Genomic DNA, 20,980 nt, shown 5'->3' on the forward strand with positions numbered 1-20,980 from the left:
AAGGATTTCAGTGGGGAAGTGCAGAGTCTTTACACAGGGCCCCACTAACCAAGGCCCTTCCTCTTCCATGGTTTTGACAGGCTAAACTTGTGCGGGGATTGTGAGGGTCATATCAAATACCAAATAAAACTCTCTCTAATGACCTAATCTAATGATTGCTAGCACAACAACTGGGGACAAAGGTCATGAAGAAATAAAAAAGGAAGGATGCATCTCTAAGGTTTGAGCTTCTCTCTAGGCTTTAGTGGTGAAAGGAGGAAGAGATGTGTTGGGCATGAAAAGAACAGCTGCATTAACCTGGGAATGGATTTCAGAAGGACTCATATATCCTGTTCTCCATGAAGTGGAGCCTTAGACAGCCAACAGCCCTTTTGCAGAGCTTCAGCTGGGAATGTCTAAACTGGCCATTCTGGAAAAAAGGGCAGAGGGGTGGATCCATTGGCTCCTGATGACACAGATGAACTGCTAGACACTTATTTTTACTTTCTATATAGATATCAGTCCAATAAGAAAAAATATCAGTTATTTTCCATAGATGGATTATACAATATTAAGGGTTCATCTCATAATGCAAAAATATTAATGAAACACGTTTTTCCTTGCTTTAATTATGATAACACCTTCTTGATTTGTAAGTCTATTCTTCAAACAATGATATAGACTTCACCAAGTGCTGTCACTTAGAAAGATACTTTCTCTCATAAATAAATGCGGCAGAATCTAAAAATCATTATAATGAGAGCTGGAATATTTCAGTTACCCCCATCAATTTACCACACAGGTGGAGGATTTCTTTCTCTGTGGGATAACATGATTATTCCTCTGTATGGATTCATTCTCCCTGGACCATCTGTGTTTAATCTTGCAAAGGGGCAGGTCTAATATGATGGAAAATTCATTTCATATGGCTGATCAACTCACACACTCTACCAGTCTCCCAAATTGAACTTACACTTCATGTATGGCCATATTTAGACAATATTCAAAAGTAATGAATGTTATTCACCTCATTTTATGGATGGAGAGCACTTTCAAAAAACCTGTCTGTTATAAATGTAAGAATGACTGATAAGAGCAACTGTGCCGTTACAGAATGCTTGACTTTCTCCAGAGCATTTCTCTAAGTACATAGCTATTTGATAAACAATGTGCATTGTAGAATTATTAAGAAATACAAACAGTTGACATATATCAAAGCACAGTTCTTATGAGTTATCATTGATGAATGCTCTTTTCCTGAAGGTTTTCCTAAATTTTATTTTCGCTAGAAAGATGATTTTTTTTAAATTTAGCAGTGATTTAGATAATCACATGATTTCTTTCCTAGTAAAGTTTACAAAAGTACTGAGGGGGCCAAAATAAGAAAGAGAAAAGGTTAATGAAAGCTCAGTTTATGGAGTGTTTGGAATACTGAGTTAAAGGTCAGAAGCTTACTACGTAGATTTTAATACAACCATATCCAAAGTGTTGCATCTTGGAAGAGGGGAACAGAGTTTGTATCTGAAGTACATCAGAACACCCTAGAAGATGGAAGTTCAGATCCTTCTTCAGACTGCTTTCATGTATTAGACTCAGGTGTCTCATTTAGGATCTTTGACATCCCAGATGCCTTGTTAAAGCTGACACTGACAGGCAACACCAGCAATCTCTTCATTTACCTTGTTATACAAGACTGATAATTAGCTGCCTCAGCAAAGTGTGCAACCTGGGATAACTTTGTGCTCAAGTGAAGAACTTTGGGTCAAGTGCAAACTGCTAAAAAGAGATTTCTCATTGAGATACCGTGCCAAGAACTCAGCACTTGAGTCCATGAATGAGGAATTTCAAACAGAGGTAGGGCAGTGACCTTGCCTGTACACACACCATGGAATAGCATGTGTGATTCTAGTGTCTGCACTTCCAGAAGATGTGAAAATACTGCAGAGAGTTCACAGGAAGGACACATATAAGACTGAGGAGTCCTGGTGATAGGAGGTTTAAGGAGCTATATTTATTCAGCTTATCAAAAAAAAAAAAGTGAAGAGGTGGCTTGACCTTTGTGCATAGGTACTTACATGAGGAAATATGTGGAAAAGACAGTGGGAGACTTTTCAACTTTGCTATCAAAGGAATATCAAGGTAAAATGACAGGAAGCTGAAGCTAGAAAAAATTGACCTTGAATAAGTGGCTATTTCCTAACACTAAAATTAATTAAATATTAGAACAGCTAATATTTAGGTCAGAGAAACAGTAGTATTATGCCTTATCCCCTTTTGCAGCACAGCACCTTTGTTGTTTTCTGTGAGCATACATGTTACCTTCACCTAATTAATTTTCTGTCTGAGTTAGGTACCATTTTAACCTCTCTTGAAATGTATGCATATTCAGCTTCCAGAACATGAAATGCTTTAATCTAAATGATGTGTGGGGGTGCATAGATGTTTTGGTGCAATTTGGCAGTGTGTGGAGTGGGCATGTAGACCAAAAGATGTAAATGAACCCCTCTGGTAAAAGATTTTATGACCTGTGTTACCGACTTGGCAGAACTTCGTATCTGTTTAGTGGATGGTGCTCCAAATGGTGGCTTTTCACCCATGCAGAAGGACACTGTGTCTCTAAGCAAATATTTTCAGGGCAAAAATTTGTCACACATTCTATCTAATGAAGAACTGACCAACACCCACTTCTATTTGGTCAGTGAAACCAGATGTTCCTCCGCCTTAATCCTCTGAAAACACTGTGGAGATGAGGTAATAGGAACAAGCATGGAGAGGGATCAGCTTGGCAGGTCATTGCTTGTTTTGATTATAAAAATACATCAGAAACAACTTTCTTATTGTAAAATAATAGATAGAAATATGTCTATAATTTTGTTTCTCAACAAAGCTGGAAGAATGACGACATTACCACATGCTGGTCAAGAGCAGAAGATTTATGCCATGTCAAAGATAAACTGAGATATGACTGGCATATTCTTTCATGACTTGCATGTGAATTCACTCTAGTTTGTTAAAGCAAGAGCTGTGGAGCTCATGTTGACTACATTTGCTTGGTGTGGAGGGTAAACAGAAATCTTATTGCACAATTGAACCTTGTCTTGGTTTTACATTGAACCACAGAATGTGTAGAAAAATAAGTGTCATTCCCCACACTCAACAAGATATTAAAGGCAACGTAGATTAGAAAGAAAAACTTCCAATTTGACTGAACAGTCTTCCAAGCAAAAAAATACACCTGCTGCTTACAAAATGCAAGTCCTCTCTAACAGGACTAAAGACTCAGAATTTAGAACTGGTTTTCCCTGGTAAGGAGAAATGCAATTGGCAAATTGAGGAGCAAATAACATAACAAGGAATACATCAGATTAGGAACACCTAGAGGAGAATCCCAAAAACCACCAGTGCATTTTGTGGAAAGGGTGGCTTAATCTATCAGCCTTCTGAGGTGGAGAAATACAGCTGGAGGCAGTTTACTGAGTTAAATGAGGCACTGAAATGGCACCCTGCCAGCTCCATGTACATATTAAAAATTTACAGTGTGTTATGGAGGAAAAATTTTTCATGCATAGCTCTTTCTCATAAATTTAATTCCCTCAACAGGTTTTGTCATGCAGAGATGCCTTCGTCTTCAGGAATCAGCTCTATCTTGTCCCCATGTAGCTTGCAAAAACTTGGGATATTGTTTCTGCACATTGTTTTCTTTTGGAATTTCTACTAATTTTGCAGGTCCTATGGAGGCAGAGTAATTTTTAGTTTCAGTGAAACTCCCATGTGGACGTGTTAAAGGTGTTTTGTGAGTTAGTGAATAAGGCAGTACGGATCACTGGAAAGCCTCCAGGACACCCCTACAACCTATTGCTCTACTGAATAGATAACTCATAAAGATAAAGCACTACCTGACTGCAGGTCCTCTGATTTATCTAAGGTTCATTAAAATTCTCCCAGGGTATTTTGAGCTATACAGAACATTGCCAGAGTACCCGTTTACTAGCAGCTAGATGACTGAGACAGAAAGCACTTCCTTCAGCACTTGTCACCCGCCAAAAGTGAGAAGTTTATATAAATGCAAAAGGAAGACACTAAATGCAGGTGCTCCCCCTTTCCCTGACCCACCCTGCCTTGCTGGCATCAAAGTCAACAAGAGAGAAAAATGTCAATTTGGTGGGAATCAAAGCAAAATAAGATTTTTTTTTTTCTGAACTTTTCTTCATCTTCTATATCTTGTTTGAAGACTTATCTCAGATTCTCAGATTTTCTCTTGCAGTGTAGATGGGAAGGATGCATATGCATTTCCTCATGAGAAATTTGGGGTGCAGGGTGTCTGACTCTTCTTTCTCCAGGTAAAATAATGTTTATTTAACGAATTCACCTTAATTTCTGATGAAATAAAAAAAAAAAAAAACAAAAAAAAAAAAAAAAAAACACCCAAAAACCAACCAACCAACCAAAATTACTACGAAAGAACCCAACCTTTTCTGACCTGCACTGATTTTTGACATTTGGAAACATTTCATGAAGTCAGAGATAATGAATTCAGTTACTGGCTGGCATTTAACTTGCCTATGTTTTCTTGGACAAGACTTCCTAATATGTTCTGTAGCAAACACCAGTAGTTTTGTCTGCAAAGTCAGCACTCTTACTTTTCCTAATTTGTAACTTAATTCTAAACGGCAGAAAAACATTGGGTATTTTGCCGAAATGTTTAAATTTGGAAAAGCAACATTGATCAAAGTAATTAGAAACAGAGAAAAAGATAAAAAGCTTCTGTCAGTGACTATACTTCTATATTTTTAGAAATATAATAACTGAAACTTCTTTATGAGACTGAACAGCCTGGAATTCCTAAGTGAAATCAATTAAACCAATATTGGAATAGAATGCAGTAAACAATTTTATATTTAATCATTCAAATGGATATATAGTGTATAATAGAACTTATAAGTAATTTGATTTAGAAAAATATATTTGGTTATACCCTGGTGGTACAACACAAGTTAGATGTAGAATTAAATAAAACCAATATTTATTTCTTGGTTGGTTTCTATGATCAACACATTAAGACAAAATGCATGGCTTAGTGAAATTTCTGTAACCACGGAAAGCGCAAAAGAAGCTGTAATCTATCATAGCACAATGTGCACGTGAAAGGTTTCAAAGCACATTTCATTCACTTCATAGTAAGGATAATACTTTCTAGAGAGACTGGCTGGGAAGTGGACATTATTGCTGTGTTTTTCAAGAACATTAGATGTTCTGTTTTTAAGGCAGTTCCACGGTATAATGACCTGCCAATGAAGCAATCAAATTCTGCTTATTTTTGGAAATCTCCTTTTGGTTTCATGATTTGTTGACAAGAGCTCAGTGTTCTGCAAGACACAGCTCAAACCTGGTTATGATATGAAAAGATGAATTTGTGGTTGTATAAGTATGTAAGATTTTACACAGGAGGCAGAATGCTCCTTTTCACAAACTGCACTGCACCTCACAAACCCATGCTAAATCAGGATGCCATACAGTGTGCCTGTGATCATGGCTTTGGGAAATCTTCACATTTCAAAGGAAAACCAGCAATGCTTCATTTTCTTACCAAATGGCTATTCAGAAATGGATGGCTATGCAAACTTTTGTTGGAAGCCAACTATGAAATAAATGTCCCTGCAACATGGGACTAGTGATCACCAAGATCCAGAGCCTTAATTAGATGTTGGGTTCCACCACGTTCCTCTTTGGCCTGCTCAGAAAATAGGAAGAGGCAATGTTGCAGAAGATACAGTCCTGCCATTCTGTTACATGCTGAAATCCCTCTCTAAATTCATCTCTGGGTTATATTTATATACCATCATAACTTAAGAATCCTGCAGTTTTTATTGACAGGGTCCCATCCTTCCCAATCTATCAGCTCAGGGAGTGCTGTTGAAATTTCTAGTTAAGGTCCCTGATGACAGAGCAAGTATTTTTCTATGCTGATACTGCTGGTTAATAGTTCCATGTGAAAGTGTGCATCTACCTTCAGATGCTGCATTAGTTATGTATCTGGATACACAGAAATTTGTCATAAAGGGCTCCCTCCTTTCCTACATTCCACACTTACACCTCAACATGTCTGAGAAGTGACATTGTTCAAATATATATGAGCCTTAAACATACCTTTTGTTACTCAGGCATGAGGAGGTGTAAAAAGGTTTATAGTCATATTTTAAGTACTGTTTCATTTGCTACTGTCCTTTCCATGACAGTCAGACAGTGAGAAAATGGTCAGAGAGATGAGGTGGAAGAAATAGAGGAGAGTAATTAGATGTTTTAGGAAGAGAGCACTCTGACCAGACAGATCAGCAGAGACTGAGCTGCAGTTTTCTGCAGAAGGATCTTGTCCTTTCACTTCCTGCAGTTACACCATGTCCTTATCACTCAAAGAAAGCAAGATTACTATTTGCCCACTCAGCCACATACCATATGTTATTTTTAACCTACCATATAAATGGCATCTGTCTTTTTTAATCCTGATGGTCAGCTTTTCAGATAACAGGAAACAGGCTACTTGTTAGTGTAGAAAATATATTTCCTGTCTACACAACAAAAAAAAAAAAAAAAGGAATTTTTCCCATGATTTCAGTGTGGGTAAAGTTTTAGAACCTCAGTGTGACAAGAGAGAATAATAAACAAAAATAGGGGAAGGAAGGATAAGATAAGGGGATAATGATGGGCAACACAGTCATATCTATCTTGTTTCTCATTTTTTGTTTGGTTGGCTTCTTTTTTTTATTAGTCTGTTGTTTATGCTTTCTAAAATAGTGTTCCTACATATACAGCTATTACTTCCTTCAAACTCTACCTGGAAGCCTGACAGAAGGTTTGTGAGAGGAACAAAGAAGACATGCAAATTTGCCTTATTTTAACATTGCTTATTATCCAGCTCCTTCCTTAATTTCAGAAGACGATGCATTTCTGCAATTCATACAACTCTGAATCTAAGTGCTGTGCTAGAGTCCTAACTTCTGAGATGCTTTTTATTTTGACAGCAGTTGGAGGTGCACAGCATGGACTGGATCCTTGGAGATTGCTTCTGGTGATGTTGTTCTCATTTGTTTTGACGTAAGGATGTATCATTACTCAGAAAAGATTAATCAAAAACATTTGCCAGAAGTAAATCCCCTAGTCATTTCCATGAGTATGCTTTAAAAAACTTTATATATGAGATTAATATTTATTCAAAACAAGAGTTCCTGGCAATAGGGGAAAGCAAGAATTCTCTTGGATGGTGCTGTAGCATCAGGTCCATGACAAGGGCTCAGCTCCACCAGGAACCAAACATTGACCTGACACCTGCCAGTTAAAAGCAATCTTTTCTTTGGGTCATAAGTCATCTCCATCTATTAAGTCCCACCTCACAAAGTGCATTTCCAAGAGTCCTTCAGTTCCTAAAGCTGTCATCACGTGTCCCTTCAGCAGCCTAGATCTGATGCCCAAGGAGTTTTACATGCTAATTTAAAATGAGAGGTTGGTGCTTCTGCTGAGTCTTTAAACCTGCTCTAATATAGCTGAGACAGAAAGGATCCCAGTTCCTGAGACATCCAGATAATTTCTATTTTTGCATAAGAAATATATTCAAAATATTGATGATATGTTCTTCTTATTGATCTCTGCAATACTGTTTCACTCAGCTGAAAGCATCATTAAGGAGCTTACATGTATTTGCTGAACAAGACCAGTATAAAGAAGCTGAATTTACCAAAGATTCATTAAGAAATTCAGTCTCCCATCAAACTAACACATATTTTGATATATGATGCAATTAAAAAAATAAAAAGACAAAAAACCAAACTCCAAGAGATTTAGCTATAACTCCCTCCAAAAATTTAATCTTTTTTTCTTAAGAATTACTATATAAGCTTATCCAGTGAAAAACACACCAAAAAAACTAAGACAAAAAAGTCTTTGGATTCTTTGCATAATTCTCCAGAATATATTTTAAGTATCAGTGAGTTCCTCTGATTATAAACTGAATTGTAGTTCAGCATTACACTTCATCAGGGAAAATATCTATCAGATGAGAGCTGTGAACAACTGAACTTGAATATTTATTTTTAACCACAGAGGCTTTACAGGAATCTAGACTGAAAGAATCAGTACTATAAACCAAATTTCTTACCTCTGATGGATGTCCAGCTCTTACAAAAGTACAGAGTGGATCAAAAGCTCCTGTTCCACAAGCCAGAAGATGGGTCCTGTTGTATCGGTGAAGGACACGGATGTAATTTGCACATTCATCCTAGTTTATGTAAAAAATAAACATGGGGAAATATTAGCTTTTAAATTTTTTTTTAATATCTTATATGCCCATAGGTGATTTTCTAATATTGAATCTGTCTATTCTATTTCACTTCATGTTACTAACTCTGTGCCATAAGTTTCATGGGTGGGCATTTTTACATTAAAAAAGCAAGTTTAGAGCACTGATTGATCATGTTTTCTTTTAGATGCTTAAACAGTTAGGAGTTACTAAATTATAAAAAACACACTTTTGTGCTTCTTTAGTCATGGAGATAATCTGACATTTGAATAGATCTTAACTATGTATTATTGGATACACAGGACACATACATAAGATTCACAGCAGAAGATGTGAATGGTCAGCAAACATCTTCTCTCTGGAGTTAAATACTTTATCTCGATAAAAATATCATTTTTATTGCACGATTAATTTATGTTATAATTAATTGTTAATCAATATTTTTAATATTGTATAGACACATTGTCTGTTTCCACTGTTTAAACCCTTTTAAAAAAGAAATATTCATTTCCCCCAGGGCAATATTTTGGGACTCATTAGTGTATTTGCACCTTCATAAATATTACAATTAAAACATTTTCAAACAGTGGGGTCAATATTCCTGTGCTAAACTAGAAATGGAGAGAGTGAGATGAAAGTATCCATTGATTTTGGGACACCTGGGATTTGGATTTAGATTTTTTTATTTTTGGCATCTTATAATGGTTTCTATGAGTGGAGCAAAATTACTGTTCACTTCAATTCATTGCTCAACATTTCTGCAACTTAGAACCCTGAGCTTTAAGAGTCACATCAAGTACAAGACATTTTAAATGGAATTAATCTGAGCTAACTTTAGCTGTTCTGGCATTTAGACATGCAATTTATGTATTTATTTATAATTAAATTTTTGCAATTTAATTCTCTCTGGCTTTTTTAATAGCCAGTGAAGTAGGCCAGACATCTCCAAAAGACCATTAATACAACGCTGAAATGAAAATGTAAAACAGAATGGAGGAATTTCCTTTTCTAAAAATTTCCAGTTTTTCACTGATAACTACTCTCATTGTTGGACTGTGGTATCTGTGTGAAAACAATCCTGAGTCTTATTAACCAACAGCAAGAATTTAATGTCAAAAAGGAGGAGTCTGCAGGAAATTCACATGCAGAATTCAACACTTGCAAATCCACATTAGGTTCAAAACTAAGAAACTGTCTTTGTTCTTTCTTCAAATCCCTGAATCATTCAGTGTAAGTCTTCCAAATGCTCCAGCAAATAAAAAAGGAAAGAATTCTCCCCTGCTACTTGATTCTCCTTAACTGTTCATCCTCAGGATATATCATGCTAATTCACAGAAGTAAGTAACCTATACAAGACATGACCTGCTGTGTAATTAAATATTATGCATATACAAAGGGCAAATCAACCCTTTAATATCTAACTTTTGGAATTTCTTGATTTGTTACTAATTTATTCCTTTTCTTTTTTTTTAAGGAAATAAAAACTTAAGGTCAGATGAACTGAGGGAAGAATGGGGTTAAATCAGCAGCATGTGATTCTCCTTGTACGGATCAGTACTCAAAGACAGAGGTGTCCACTTTTTATGTTCATTTCCCAAATGTTTGCTGACTTGTGGTAGTAAAATGCTATTACATAGGTATTTTATGATGCCATGAAGTTTTTGAATAGATGCTTTACTGTGCACTAATGCTGTTCCTGGTTCTCCCTCTCCTCCTTCCTGACTTATTTCCTTTGTTTGCTCTCAGTGGTGGTCTCTTCTTTACACTATGGTTTACTTTTTTATCCATACACGCCTTCAGCTCTTGATCTTTGTGCCAAAAGTCATTTTAGGGATTTAAGTTTTTTTTTTAAATGGGAAAAATCTACACTTTTTTTTTTTCTCTTGTGTGCCTTTGTAGAAATACCTGAAAAAATCTGCAGAAAAACCCTAGGATATGGAAATACCAAATATAGAATAACATTAATTCAAAATGGCTAGACTTGCTCATTTATAAACAGATGACAAAAGGTGCTGTTCTGGGAAGTGTCAGGGAAAAAGGCATTGCTGATAACCTTACTAATAATGTACTTTACACAGAGCAGGGAAGAGATTCATCACCCAAGGGGACATTGAAATAAGACTTCCTTATACTATATCAATTTATTAAATACTAGGGTTGTCTTTAAGATGCTCCACAGATATAGTAATAGATCTGTGGAATTTTATTAATCTGGAACTTCTCAGTGTGGAGGAGCGAGGTATCTCTACAGAATTTGATTTTTATGTCTGAATGATTTCCAATGCTGATAAAGCAATTCAGAGTAATTGAAAACTCTCACACCACAGACTACCAGGTGTGATTCCTGGCACACTGGATGACAGCTGAAGGATTTTTTTTTTCCTTTTCCTTCACTCAAATCAGAAAAGCATGGCCTTATTTTAAGAGTATACCTGTGTTGTTAAGACAAATCTTTTTTAGTTGTCCTATTAAGTCTGTTACAAGCTCTGAAAATGTTTATGACTGCAGTACTTGCCATTTGACTGCTCCAACATGAACTGATAACTTTTTAAGGTTATACAAGCATGTAAAAGTGGCCAGTTCTATTACACAGAAAAAGGCAGCATACCTGTGAAGTATTCAGTGCTGAGAAGCTTGTTACAATATTATCAGTTCTACTTAATAATTATGCCTTGAGTAACAGATCTTTTGCAATAGAAAATAAAAACTGAAACAGTATGACAATAAGCAAAGAAAGTTTGAAATAGAGAAATATTTTTTCTAGAATTTGTAGTGTGAAAAAAAAAGCATTAAGAAATTAAAATTGACAAAGGGTTGATTTTAAGACACTGTGCTATTAAGTGAAAATTGGTTTATGGCTACAAAAAATAAGGGTGAAAAGAAAAATAGTTGGAAGGTTTTTTTATTCTAATTTAGATTACTTTCAGGTGGAGTGATTTATGTTATTGAATGCTGAGCATGCTGATGAAAATAACTAAAGTTTCCTTGATATTAATTAGTCTCACTCATTCACATAGTGCTAATTAAGGACTATTCACATACCTAATTAAGTCTCATGTGAGGATCAGAATATTGTTTGGTGTTACAGTACTGCAAATTTTTAAAATTTTAACGTATTTTTCTTAAGGATACTACTTCTAGAATCTTGTGATTATTTAAAAGCTCTGTTTTTTTTCTGTAAAAGCAGCAGTTACTCCAAAACTTCATGTAGTAGAGAAATGTGGGAAACACATGAAGCTCTTTAAATAACCACATTCACAAAATGCAAATTTGAGGATTTATAACAACAAACTGGATTGCAAAAAGGTTTTGAGTTTTAGGGAAACATAAGTCTGAGGGAGCTATCTTTGTTTTGAAACAACAGTACCTATTTCTGCATTTTTTAACAAAACAAATATTGTCAGATATTTGTTTTGTTAAAAATGTAGTGGTGAAAGAAGTGGTAGAGCTTTTTTCACCACTTCATTTTGTTAAAAATGTAGTGGTGAAAAATGTAGTGGTGAAAGAAGGATGGTAGAGCTTTAGCTAATAACAGGCAAGGTAGTATTAAATAAAGGCCAAATAATTTAGGTTTGGCATTCATTTAATATTACCATAAAGTTCAGCCATTGTAGAAAACCACCATTTTCAACCAAAGCCACCTGAAATTATCAAGGACATAAAAGTAACCTGAAAAACTACAATGAACTCTTAAGAATCTTCAAAAAGGATCAGCTCTAGGCCAGGTAAATAGGAAGAGTTGGGGTATTATTATTATTATTATTACTACTACTACTACTACTAATACATCCCAGTCTGATTCCTTAATGCAGACAGTTCTCAAGCTTTTACTTCAGAAGAAATCTTTATAGCTTCCTAATTTACTGGGAGTTTATGGTGGTTATCATTGAGGCTGCTGTTTGCTGTGTTTGCTGTGTTTCTGTGTTTGTGGGCAAAGCTTATATGTCCCCTTCCATGTCCTACATTCCTGTCACTGTTGCTGTAAAACTATCATAATTTTCACATCCCTTCGTTCAGTGTGAGCTCTCTCAGCTGGGGGATTTATTAGGTGTACTCTCTGTGTGTTTATGAGGTGCAGATAATGAGCTTGGTGCACTGCAAAATTAAAGAGAGCTCCCCTCCAGAAGAACTTTCATCCTGTGCTGCAAATGATATCAGCTGCTGTGTGGCAGTGAGCTTTCAAGTCTTTTCCCAGGAAATTATTACAGTCAGGGCACAAGAACAAAACAGGCCTGAGGTTCATTAAAACAGAGTATTCTTATTAATAGAACAAGAAACCTATAGGAAAATATAAATTACTGTGTATTTTATAATTATTAATAACTTAACAGCTTTTTTGAATGTATTCTAGAAAATGTAAATTTTAAAGACAAACTGGAATGTGAATATGGAGAAGATAATCTGTGCGTATGAAAAGAAAAGGACAGAGAAATGGAAAAGGAAAATTAAGGTCCCTTCTTTGATAGCACCAGAACAGGAATTAGAAGAAAGTTTAGGCGATCAAAAGTGTTCATTGCCTGTTCATGAGCTGGTTTAAAGAGCAATTAAACTAATAATTTAATGTGTTCACAGTACTTACATGTTTTAAACCTGCAAGACTTCTCTTTATATCTGTACTTTAATCTCTCTTAAGTTAGAGATGCCTGAATCCTTGTTTTGGACCAGCCATTGGTATAATTAAAGTATATTTGATCTGTAATTAGTGATACTTACAGCATCTCTTCCTTTAATTATGCATTCTTCCGCCTGCAGAGGTGTACTAGGCCAATGGATCTGAGGAAAAAAAAAAATTGGCAGTCTGATTATGGAAATCCAGCTTTTCCATTATTTCTCACGAGAAAGATTCTCAGATCAGAGGTACAAAATCATAGAACAGCCCAGGTTGGAAGGTGCCTCAAAAGATCATCTGGTCCAGCTTTTGGTGGGAATGGGAGCCCGGGTGAGATTATCTATAACTCTGTCCAAGACAGCTTTAAATCCCCCACTGACAGAAACTCCACCACGTCCCCGGCTCCTTGTGAAGGGAGAGCCACTTTCCTCTTTGAGCTGCCACTTAAATACTTAGGTACTGGAATATTGTGATGAGTTCTCCTGAGCCTTGCTTCTCCTGAGAGAAAAGACCTTCAGTCTCTCCTTCATTGGAACACAACTGTCTTGATGAGGACAGCACAGCAAACTTGTCAGTAGTCAACAGAATTTAAAGGAAGGTAATATATGGAACATTTTATATGAATTCAGTAGAAAAATCTATGCTAAACTGTCAGTGATTTTCAACATAGTTATTAATCTCGAACTACTGATTTCCTGCTTGAAGTGACACTTAGGAAAGAAAATGGCTTACAGTGAAGTTGCTAAGGGGCAGAAATTAACCTTATGGGAAGAGGATCGGCTCTTCACAGTCAGGCTTACTAGAAGTGAAGCCAAATTACACAAGTGAAGTTTTTTTCAGATATCTACTGTATAACATTTAGGTTTCATCCCAGATGCATGATTTGTTGGGATAAAAACAATATTAAACAATGACTGATCACACTGGAATGATTACTTAATTTCTTACAACATTTAAAAGAGAAAACAAAAACATGTTCACATCAGTGATATCAGGCTTGGCTGAAACCAAGTAAATATCCAAAAACTGATGTCATCATTAAGACATTTTTGTCAATAATCCAATCACAATTTTTTTTTTTTTCTGTCTGGAAAATATTTTTAAATTAAATTTTACTGCTAAGCTTTTTTCTTCACTTTTTTTTTTTTTTGGATAATTGAACTCTCTTACTTTTCTTGAAATAATAAATAGTTCTGAGAAAATGATGAATTATTAGAAAACTTAATTGCAGACAAGTGGGGATAAATTATTAATCCTAGATTCCTGGGGCTTGAAAGTAAAAGACACAGTTCTCTTTAATATCTTCCTTAATGAACTGGATGTGGAAATTAAAGGAATACTAAGTAAATTGGCTAATGGCACTGAAATGGGAGATGTTGACTCTCTTGAGGGCCAAGGCACTGCAGAGACCAGGACAAATCAGAGGGCTGGGCAATCACCAACTGTGTCAAGTTTAACAAGGGCAAGTGCATTCTGCCCCTGGGACAGTGGAACCTCAGTGCTGTGTACGGATCAGGGAATGAGAGGCTGGAGAGCAGCTACAGAAAGGGACCTGGGGGTCCTGGCCAGTGGCAAACTGAGTGAGTCAGCAGTGCCCTGGCAGTGCTTAGGTCTCACACCATCTAAATCCAAGTTAATCAGAGCATCTGTTTTCAGTCAGATGGTCTTGCAGTTATCTATGAGTGATCAAAATTACTCTCATCTGCATTGCTGCTGTATAGTCTGGAAATGTACCTGGACTCTGCTGAACTCCCTTGAAGGCGCTCATCCAGTCATCCTGGTCAGACCATTCCTGGTTCATTCATTGCAAAACTCAGGCTCCACAGTCATTTATTTTAGTCATTGGTCAGGAATTCAATGAAGCTTGGGTTAAGCCCATCCTTAACCCAAAAAACCTAGCAGTTATGAGATCTCTAAGATCTCTCGAGGCTCAAAAGTATGAAAACACAGCTTTCACTTCCCAAAGACATGTTCTAACTAGCAGGCTAAAATGAGAGGTTTTGCCCACACCAGGTGTAGGTGGCTGTTAGGAACCACAGAGGGAATAAAACACTTGACTCTGTAACCTGATATTAAATACACTGTGTGTAGGTGATTATTTTGGCATTTGGAGACTAAGTCCCAGTGCTGCTGAACATACTTTGTATGTACATTTTCCACTTAAGATATACTGAATTAAATACATATACAGAATTAAGAGAAAAAAGCCAAAGAGGTAACCTAATGCTCCTTCTTTGTCTGGAATGTCAAAAAGCAGCTGCAGTGGAGCTACATAAATTTAGTCCTTGGCACAGAAAAAAAGAATAAACCATGGAGTTGCAGAATGGTTTGGGTTGGAAGGGACCCTTAAAGACCAACTAGTGTAACCACCTGCTATAGTCAGGGACATCTTTCACTCACTGTTGCTCCATCCAGCCTGACCTTGAACAGTTCCTGGGATGGAGCATTCACAACTTCTGTGTGGCAAACTGTTCCAGGGTCTCACCACATCCATAGTTAAGAAGTTCTTCCTAATATCTAATCTAAATCTACAATCTTTTATTTTAAAACCTCTGTCTCTTGTCCTGTCACTACTGTCCCTGAGAAAACGCTCTGCCTTTTCTGTAAGGCCCCTTTACAAATTGAAACTCCAGCATAAGGTTTCCCTAGAGCTTTCTCTTCTTCAGGCTGAACCCCAATTCTCTCAGCCTGTCTTTATAGGAGAGATGTTCCAGCCCTCTGAATATTTTTGTGGCCCTCCTCACAAAATTACTGACTTCTAAGGCAAGTCCATGGTCATTGCCTGAAGTGCATGGGTCTAAATTATTAGTCTAGTAATAGATATATGTCTCCTGAAGGAGTTTTTCTATCCATAAATTATTTTTAAAACTTGTAACACTTGCAAGGCCCTTGAGTTTTAACATAAATAAGTGTTATGATTTTAATATCTTCAAGAGTATTTTAGAATTGAGACTAAAAAAATCTCTGCATGTTAGATTTTGCTGTCATACCAAATTCTAAATTAGCATAACATAGGATGTGTTTGCACTGCATGAAAATCCAGATATTAATCAGCTGCAATGGTAGTCTTTAACCTGTGATATATTATTTTTCCTGATGTTTATGTTTAAGAGGTGTGACAATTACCAACCTTAATTTTTAATCGGTTCTCTGATGGGATTACAATCATTTGGCAAGCTATCAGAAAGTATTTTAGGAAATCTGCCTGGGTATGTAGAGTGTATTAGCATCACACTGGCATACATCCCACTGGCTGCAGTCTGGACATAACTATTGGCTTGAACATAATTTTTCAAAATTTTTCACCACTTCAGATAACTGTGAAAATTTTAAAATTGCTTGTTTAGTGATGTTTTCTCCTATACCACAGTATTCTCATCCTTGACCTCGATGATGTAATTTTAGCTCTGTAAAGGGTAAAACACTGTAGGGAAAAGATCTTTTTAAATATACTCATGGTAAAAAAATGGAGTTGTAAGTACAGATATGGGGAAAACTTTAATTGGAGCTGGAATGCTAATTAGTGTCTGCAAACATCCTCTCCATTCAGCCACTAGCTTTAAAAAACAGGATGGTATCTATACTGAAAACTAATTTAAAAAAATTATATGAGATTTATAGCACTCCAGGCCAAAATAGACTACTGTGTGATCTAGTCTGAACTCTAATGTGCGACAGGACAATTAAGCAATTCAACCAGCCTGTCCCCAGTTTAAGTCAACAAATAGTGCTTAATTAACAGCTAACTTGTGCTTGCCTGAAACATAATTTCTTTAAAAATATCTGCTGATGACTGATTATTGTATATATTTATCAACAAATACATGGTCACATTCCCTCTTGGAAGATTATTCCAATGGATAATCAAACTCACTAAATTTTGTACTTCTTATTTCAGTTTAGATTTGTGCACATTCCTAGGCAGTATTCAAAGAAGACACAAGCAAGACGTGATCTTGCAAACCTGTGTTCAGCCAGCTCTGGAGTGAAGTAGAACTTCACTAGAGGCAAGATATATGATGAGGTCTCTATAATTTATTCCAGCGGAGATATAAAACAAAATCTGGAGCCATCTCACACTAGATGAGAAACAGAACAATCAAAATCTGCCTGCACAAGCCCATTTAGAGAAGTGGGAATGTTTCTTCCAGACTCAGATCTTCCTAAGACCCTTGAAGCAGAAGCTATCTGTAAGGAATTTTTGGGTAAATAGGAAGAGCAGTTTATTTTCACTCCAACATGAGACAAAAGGAAGAATGAAGGTCCCCCTTCTTTATGAGCTGTATGACCAGTGGTGATGAGCTACTGGCAGTGGCTCAAGTTTGCTGTTAACAAAGATCCTCTCTGGCACCAATTGCAATGAACTGCAATGTTTTTAAAAACAAATTTGGCACTGGATACCAAAGAAAGTTCTCTATCTTTTAGATCACTACAAGCCTTTAAGGCTTTGGACCAAATACTCAAATATGGGTGCGGATTTATTCCAAAGATGGTGTCAAAGGGAATGAGATCTTAGGGAAAACAAAGGTTAAGTGAAATGTGCCTACAAAGCGTCTTTCTCTGTAAACACTGATACACATATTTCATATTCTCCTTTATTCTTGCTACTCTTAGTGTATGGGCACTCTTCACATAGAAACAAGACATCTAAGTAATGTTTACTTTATTATTACATTATATAACTCTTTAGTTAGAGTTATATAATGCTATGTGTTACATATAGCATTAAATACTCTAAGCAACAATACAATACACTCTGTATGTATTAGATGAGAGATACAGAGAGCAAAGTAGGCAAAATAAACATAATTGGACAAATAAAGAAGTCAGGGTCTTTCCCAGGTGACATGGAAGGTTTTTGCCACAGTTGGGAGCTCAAACCAAATGTCTGGATTTCCTCAATAATGCTAGAATGACAGTAGTAGTATTTTTCCTGAAAGCCTTTTCCCCCAATTTTTTTAATGTATATGAAAAATTGGGGAGGATAAATGTATTTAAAATAATTTGGTAGAGATTTGTATAAACAGCCATTAAGTTACATGAAAATGCTATAATCAACTCTTCAGAATGTTGCAGTGTATTTTAAAGCAGAAGAGAATTGAACCTGAAGAAAACATGTAGTCTATTAAACACAGATTTATAGGAGGCATACCTCATATGCATCACTTAAGTTTTTTGGAAATGTTGAATTACTTTGGCAGTTAACAGGTCTCAATGCAAAAGCATTTTATGTCTACGCAGCATTTAGTTGCTTTCCTTTGGGATAACTTCTAATATGCTGGGTAGAACTGAATTCTTTGGTGTTTTTACAGCAAAAGGCATAAATCTCTAGTTGGGAATGGATTTTAGTTTGGTTTTTAGAAAGCATATTCATATTTTAACTTGTTGAGAAAGGGATGACTATTAATTAAAAGACATAAACTGTTTTCTGGGTCACAGAAGATGAAAATCAATACTATTCTGCCCAAAACGTCATGAAACCTTTCTTTTGCAGATAGTGAGTCTTCCTGTTTACCAGAGAGAGAATAAAATCCAGGAATTTGCCTGCACTCATATAATTTCTGTGGATTACAACTTCTAGTTTAGATTAATTAAATTAAAATATGCACTCATATAATTTCTGTGGATTACAACTTCTAGTTTAGATTAATTAAATTAAACTCTTCAGTCGAAAAGAAAAGGTCAAAGACTAACCAACACACAGTTGAACATCAATTAATTAAGAATTTTGGTAATAATTAGTCAACCACTCTCTCAACTCCAGGAACTTCTCTAGTGTATGTCATCAACTAAGGATTCCTATAACAAAAATGTCTCATTCCACACTTTTGCTCATAAAGATGCAAAATGATCATACTTTCCTTAACTATCCCTGAATGAGATCTGCACTGAATGAACTGTTGGAAAAAGAGAAAAAGCTCATGCCATTTGTACTCAAGGCAGCTAGGTCCCAGTGAGATCGTGTTTCTAAAGGTGCCAAGCCAAGCTTCATTTATTTCAGTTTCTCATCTTTAGCATAAAAAAGGCAAGAAGAGTTTTCATCACTTTGCCATACTCTGCGCAGGTCTCCAGACAGAGAACATGGTTTCAGAGGAAATGGCTGATATTCCATGTAAAATCAAGAAGGGGAGCAGTGAACTTCGAGTGTGTCCAGATGGGACGATGGTGGTTGGACAGAAGCATGAAGTGCTCTATCTTGTCATCTTTCCTACAGATTTACTGCCAAAGGAGGAAGAATAGAGTGGAGATAAAAAGCTTATGTTATAGAAACAAATGATGTCTAAATGTTTTCTTATCTGTGAGCTCTAATATCTTGTCACAGGATATTAATAATTTGTATCAAAGTGAAAAGGAATTCGTTTATATCTCACTGTTGAGGAACAAAGCTCAGTATGTAACTCTGCCCCCTGAGGAGTTAAATTTTGGGTGGGGATTTTTTTTAATGATGATAAATTCTCAAATAACCTCCCTGAATAGATTCATATCCCATAAAAAGGATGACATTCCCAAACGTTTATAAAAAGAATAAAGCATATTATATCTGTTCACAGTAGTGGAACATGCTAATTATGCTTGGAGATAAGCAAAGATACTTATAGTAAAGTTGTCCAGAGTGTTGACATAAGAATAATGATATTCACTTTTAACAAAGAGGCAGAAAGAAAAGAATTTGAAACATCAGTGTTCAGTGCAGTATAGAAATCAACAAAAATATTTTTTCCCAAGTGACTTTATTTTATTTTACTCACTTTTTATTCTACTAATTGATTTGCAAATAAATGAAAATACATCAAAACACATTGAGAAAATTTAAAGAAATATATAAGGAAAACACTGAAATATTTCAAGAGATCATTTGTCTGCATTCAAAATGGTTGAACAATGGAACAATGCTCCTGCCAGCTTCCCTTGCCACTGTATGTTTCCAATTCTAGCTTCCAAGGGCAGAAGGGAGTAGGGAAATCAAGACTCACATCAGCTCAGACTCCAGCCTCTCCACTTCAGTTGTCAGTTTGCCAATCACTTGTGGTTTCTGCAATATACTGCGTTCTCTGGCAAGATTATGACTTAATCCACCTTTCTCCCACGGACCACTGAGTATCCTCCAAATGCCACTTTCAGTCATCACATAATAGCACATCTGGCTCAAACCAATGCAAAATCCAGTTTCTAAAGGTTTAAAAACTGCAAAAACTTCTAGGTTTATGCTGCTATTGAAAACTTATAGTTTACATGCTATATTTTTCCCCTAACATTTTCTCTTCTGAAACTCCCCAAAAATACCAGGGAGATATTATTCCTCAATAATACAGTGGAGATACAGAAATCAAATGTCTACAAATGTGAGGTGCGCTAAACATCTGTAACCATGCTGAAATTCAGTGAGAAATAGTTGTATGACCCCCAAGTCTCCTCATACAGAGTAAGCTTTGTGGGTGAAGAGGGGGGAGAAAATGGTAATTAGTGTATTTTTCTTAAATATAAATATGGCCTTAGAGTTGATGCACAAAACACCTACAAAAACTCCATTACCTCAGTCATGCAAGTTCTAATATCCTGTGCTACGTGTTGCGACATGAAGTGACTAACATCTATTACATATGTATATATATATGGCTTTTACTCCACCTCTCGGTAGTTGTCGCTGATTCGATCCAAACTGAGGGAATACAAGAGGTCTTTTCCTCCCACGAACAGTCGCTCTTGATACTCATCCAGCAGCATCACATGAAGTCCAAGATATCCAAACGGGCTACGAAAGACTGACGTCCTGTTTAAATCCCAGAGCTCTGAAATACAATCAGAGTGTTCGTGATAAATACCAAACAGCTTAGCTTTCATGGCTTCATTTTCATATCCTCCTAGGGAACTGGGCAAGAAGTTGTGGGACATTAAAATGCTAAACATATAACCTTTGAGTAAGAAAGAGACACGAAACACCTGGGAACAATTTTTAAACTAAGCCAGTTCTCAAGGAGGTTTGTCTCCGAGTCTTTCCATGATAATCTTTATGCCTAAAATATGAGATAGGGAGAGATGAAAATTAGTTTTCTCCTGGACATTTTCTGAAAAGGAAGAAGTACTTAGCACAATAACTGCAA

At 36.2% G+C, this 20,980-nt stretch overlaps 1 protein-coding gene across 1 annotated transcript in view; it reads right to left on the bottom strand.

Annotated features, from left to right (window-relative positions):
* SEMA3E (semaphorin 3E) overlaps nt 1-20,980 on the bottom strand; it is a 125,691-nt gene that overhangs the window by 38,668 nt on the left and 66,043 nt on the right. Inside the window, exons 2-4 of the mRNA XM_041413378.1 lie at nt 20,508-20,668; nt 12,983-13,042; nt 8,129-8,248 (exon numbers count right to left, since the gene is read on the bottom strand). Of these exons, the coding sequence (XP_041269312.1) occupies nt 8,129-8,248; nt 12,983-13,042; nt 20,508-20,668 (341 nt within the window). The remainder of the gene's footprint in view (nt 1-8,128; nt 8,249-12,982; nt 13,043-20,507; nt 20,669-20,980) is intronic.

The sequence above is a fragment of the Onychostruthus taczanowskii genome, unplaced genomic scaffold (genome assembly GCF_017590055.1).
Source record: "Onychostruthus taczanowskii isolate IOZ18803 unplaced genomic scaffold, ASM1759005v1 scaffold41, whole genome shotgun sequence".
NCBI lineage: Eukaryota > Metazoa > Chordata > Aves > Passeriformes > Passeridae > Onychostruthus > Onychostruthus taczanowskii.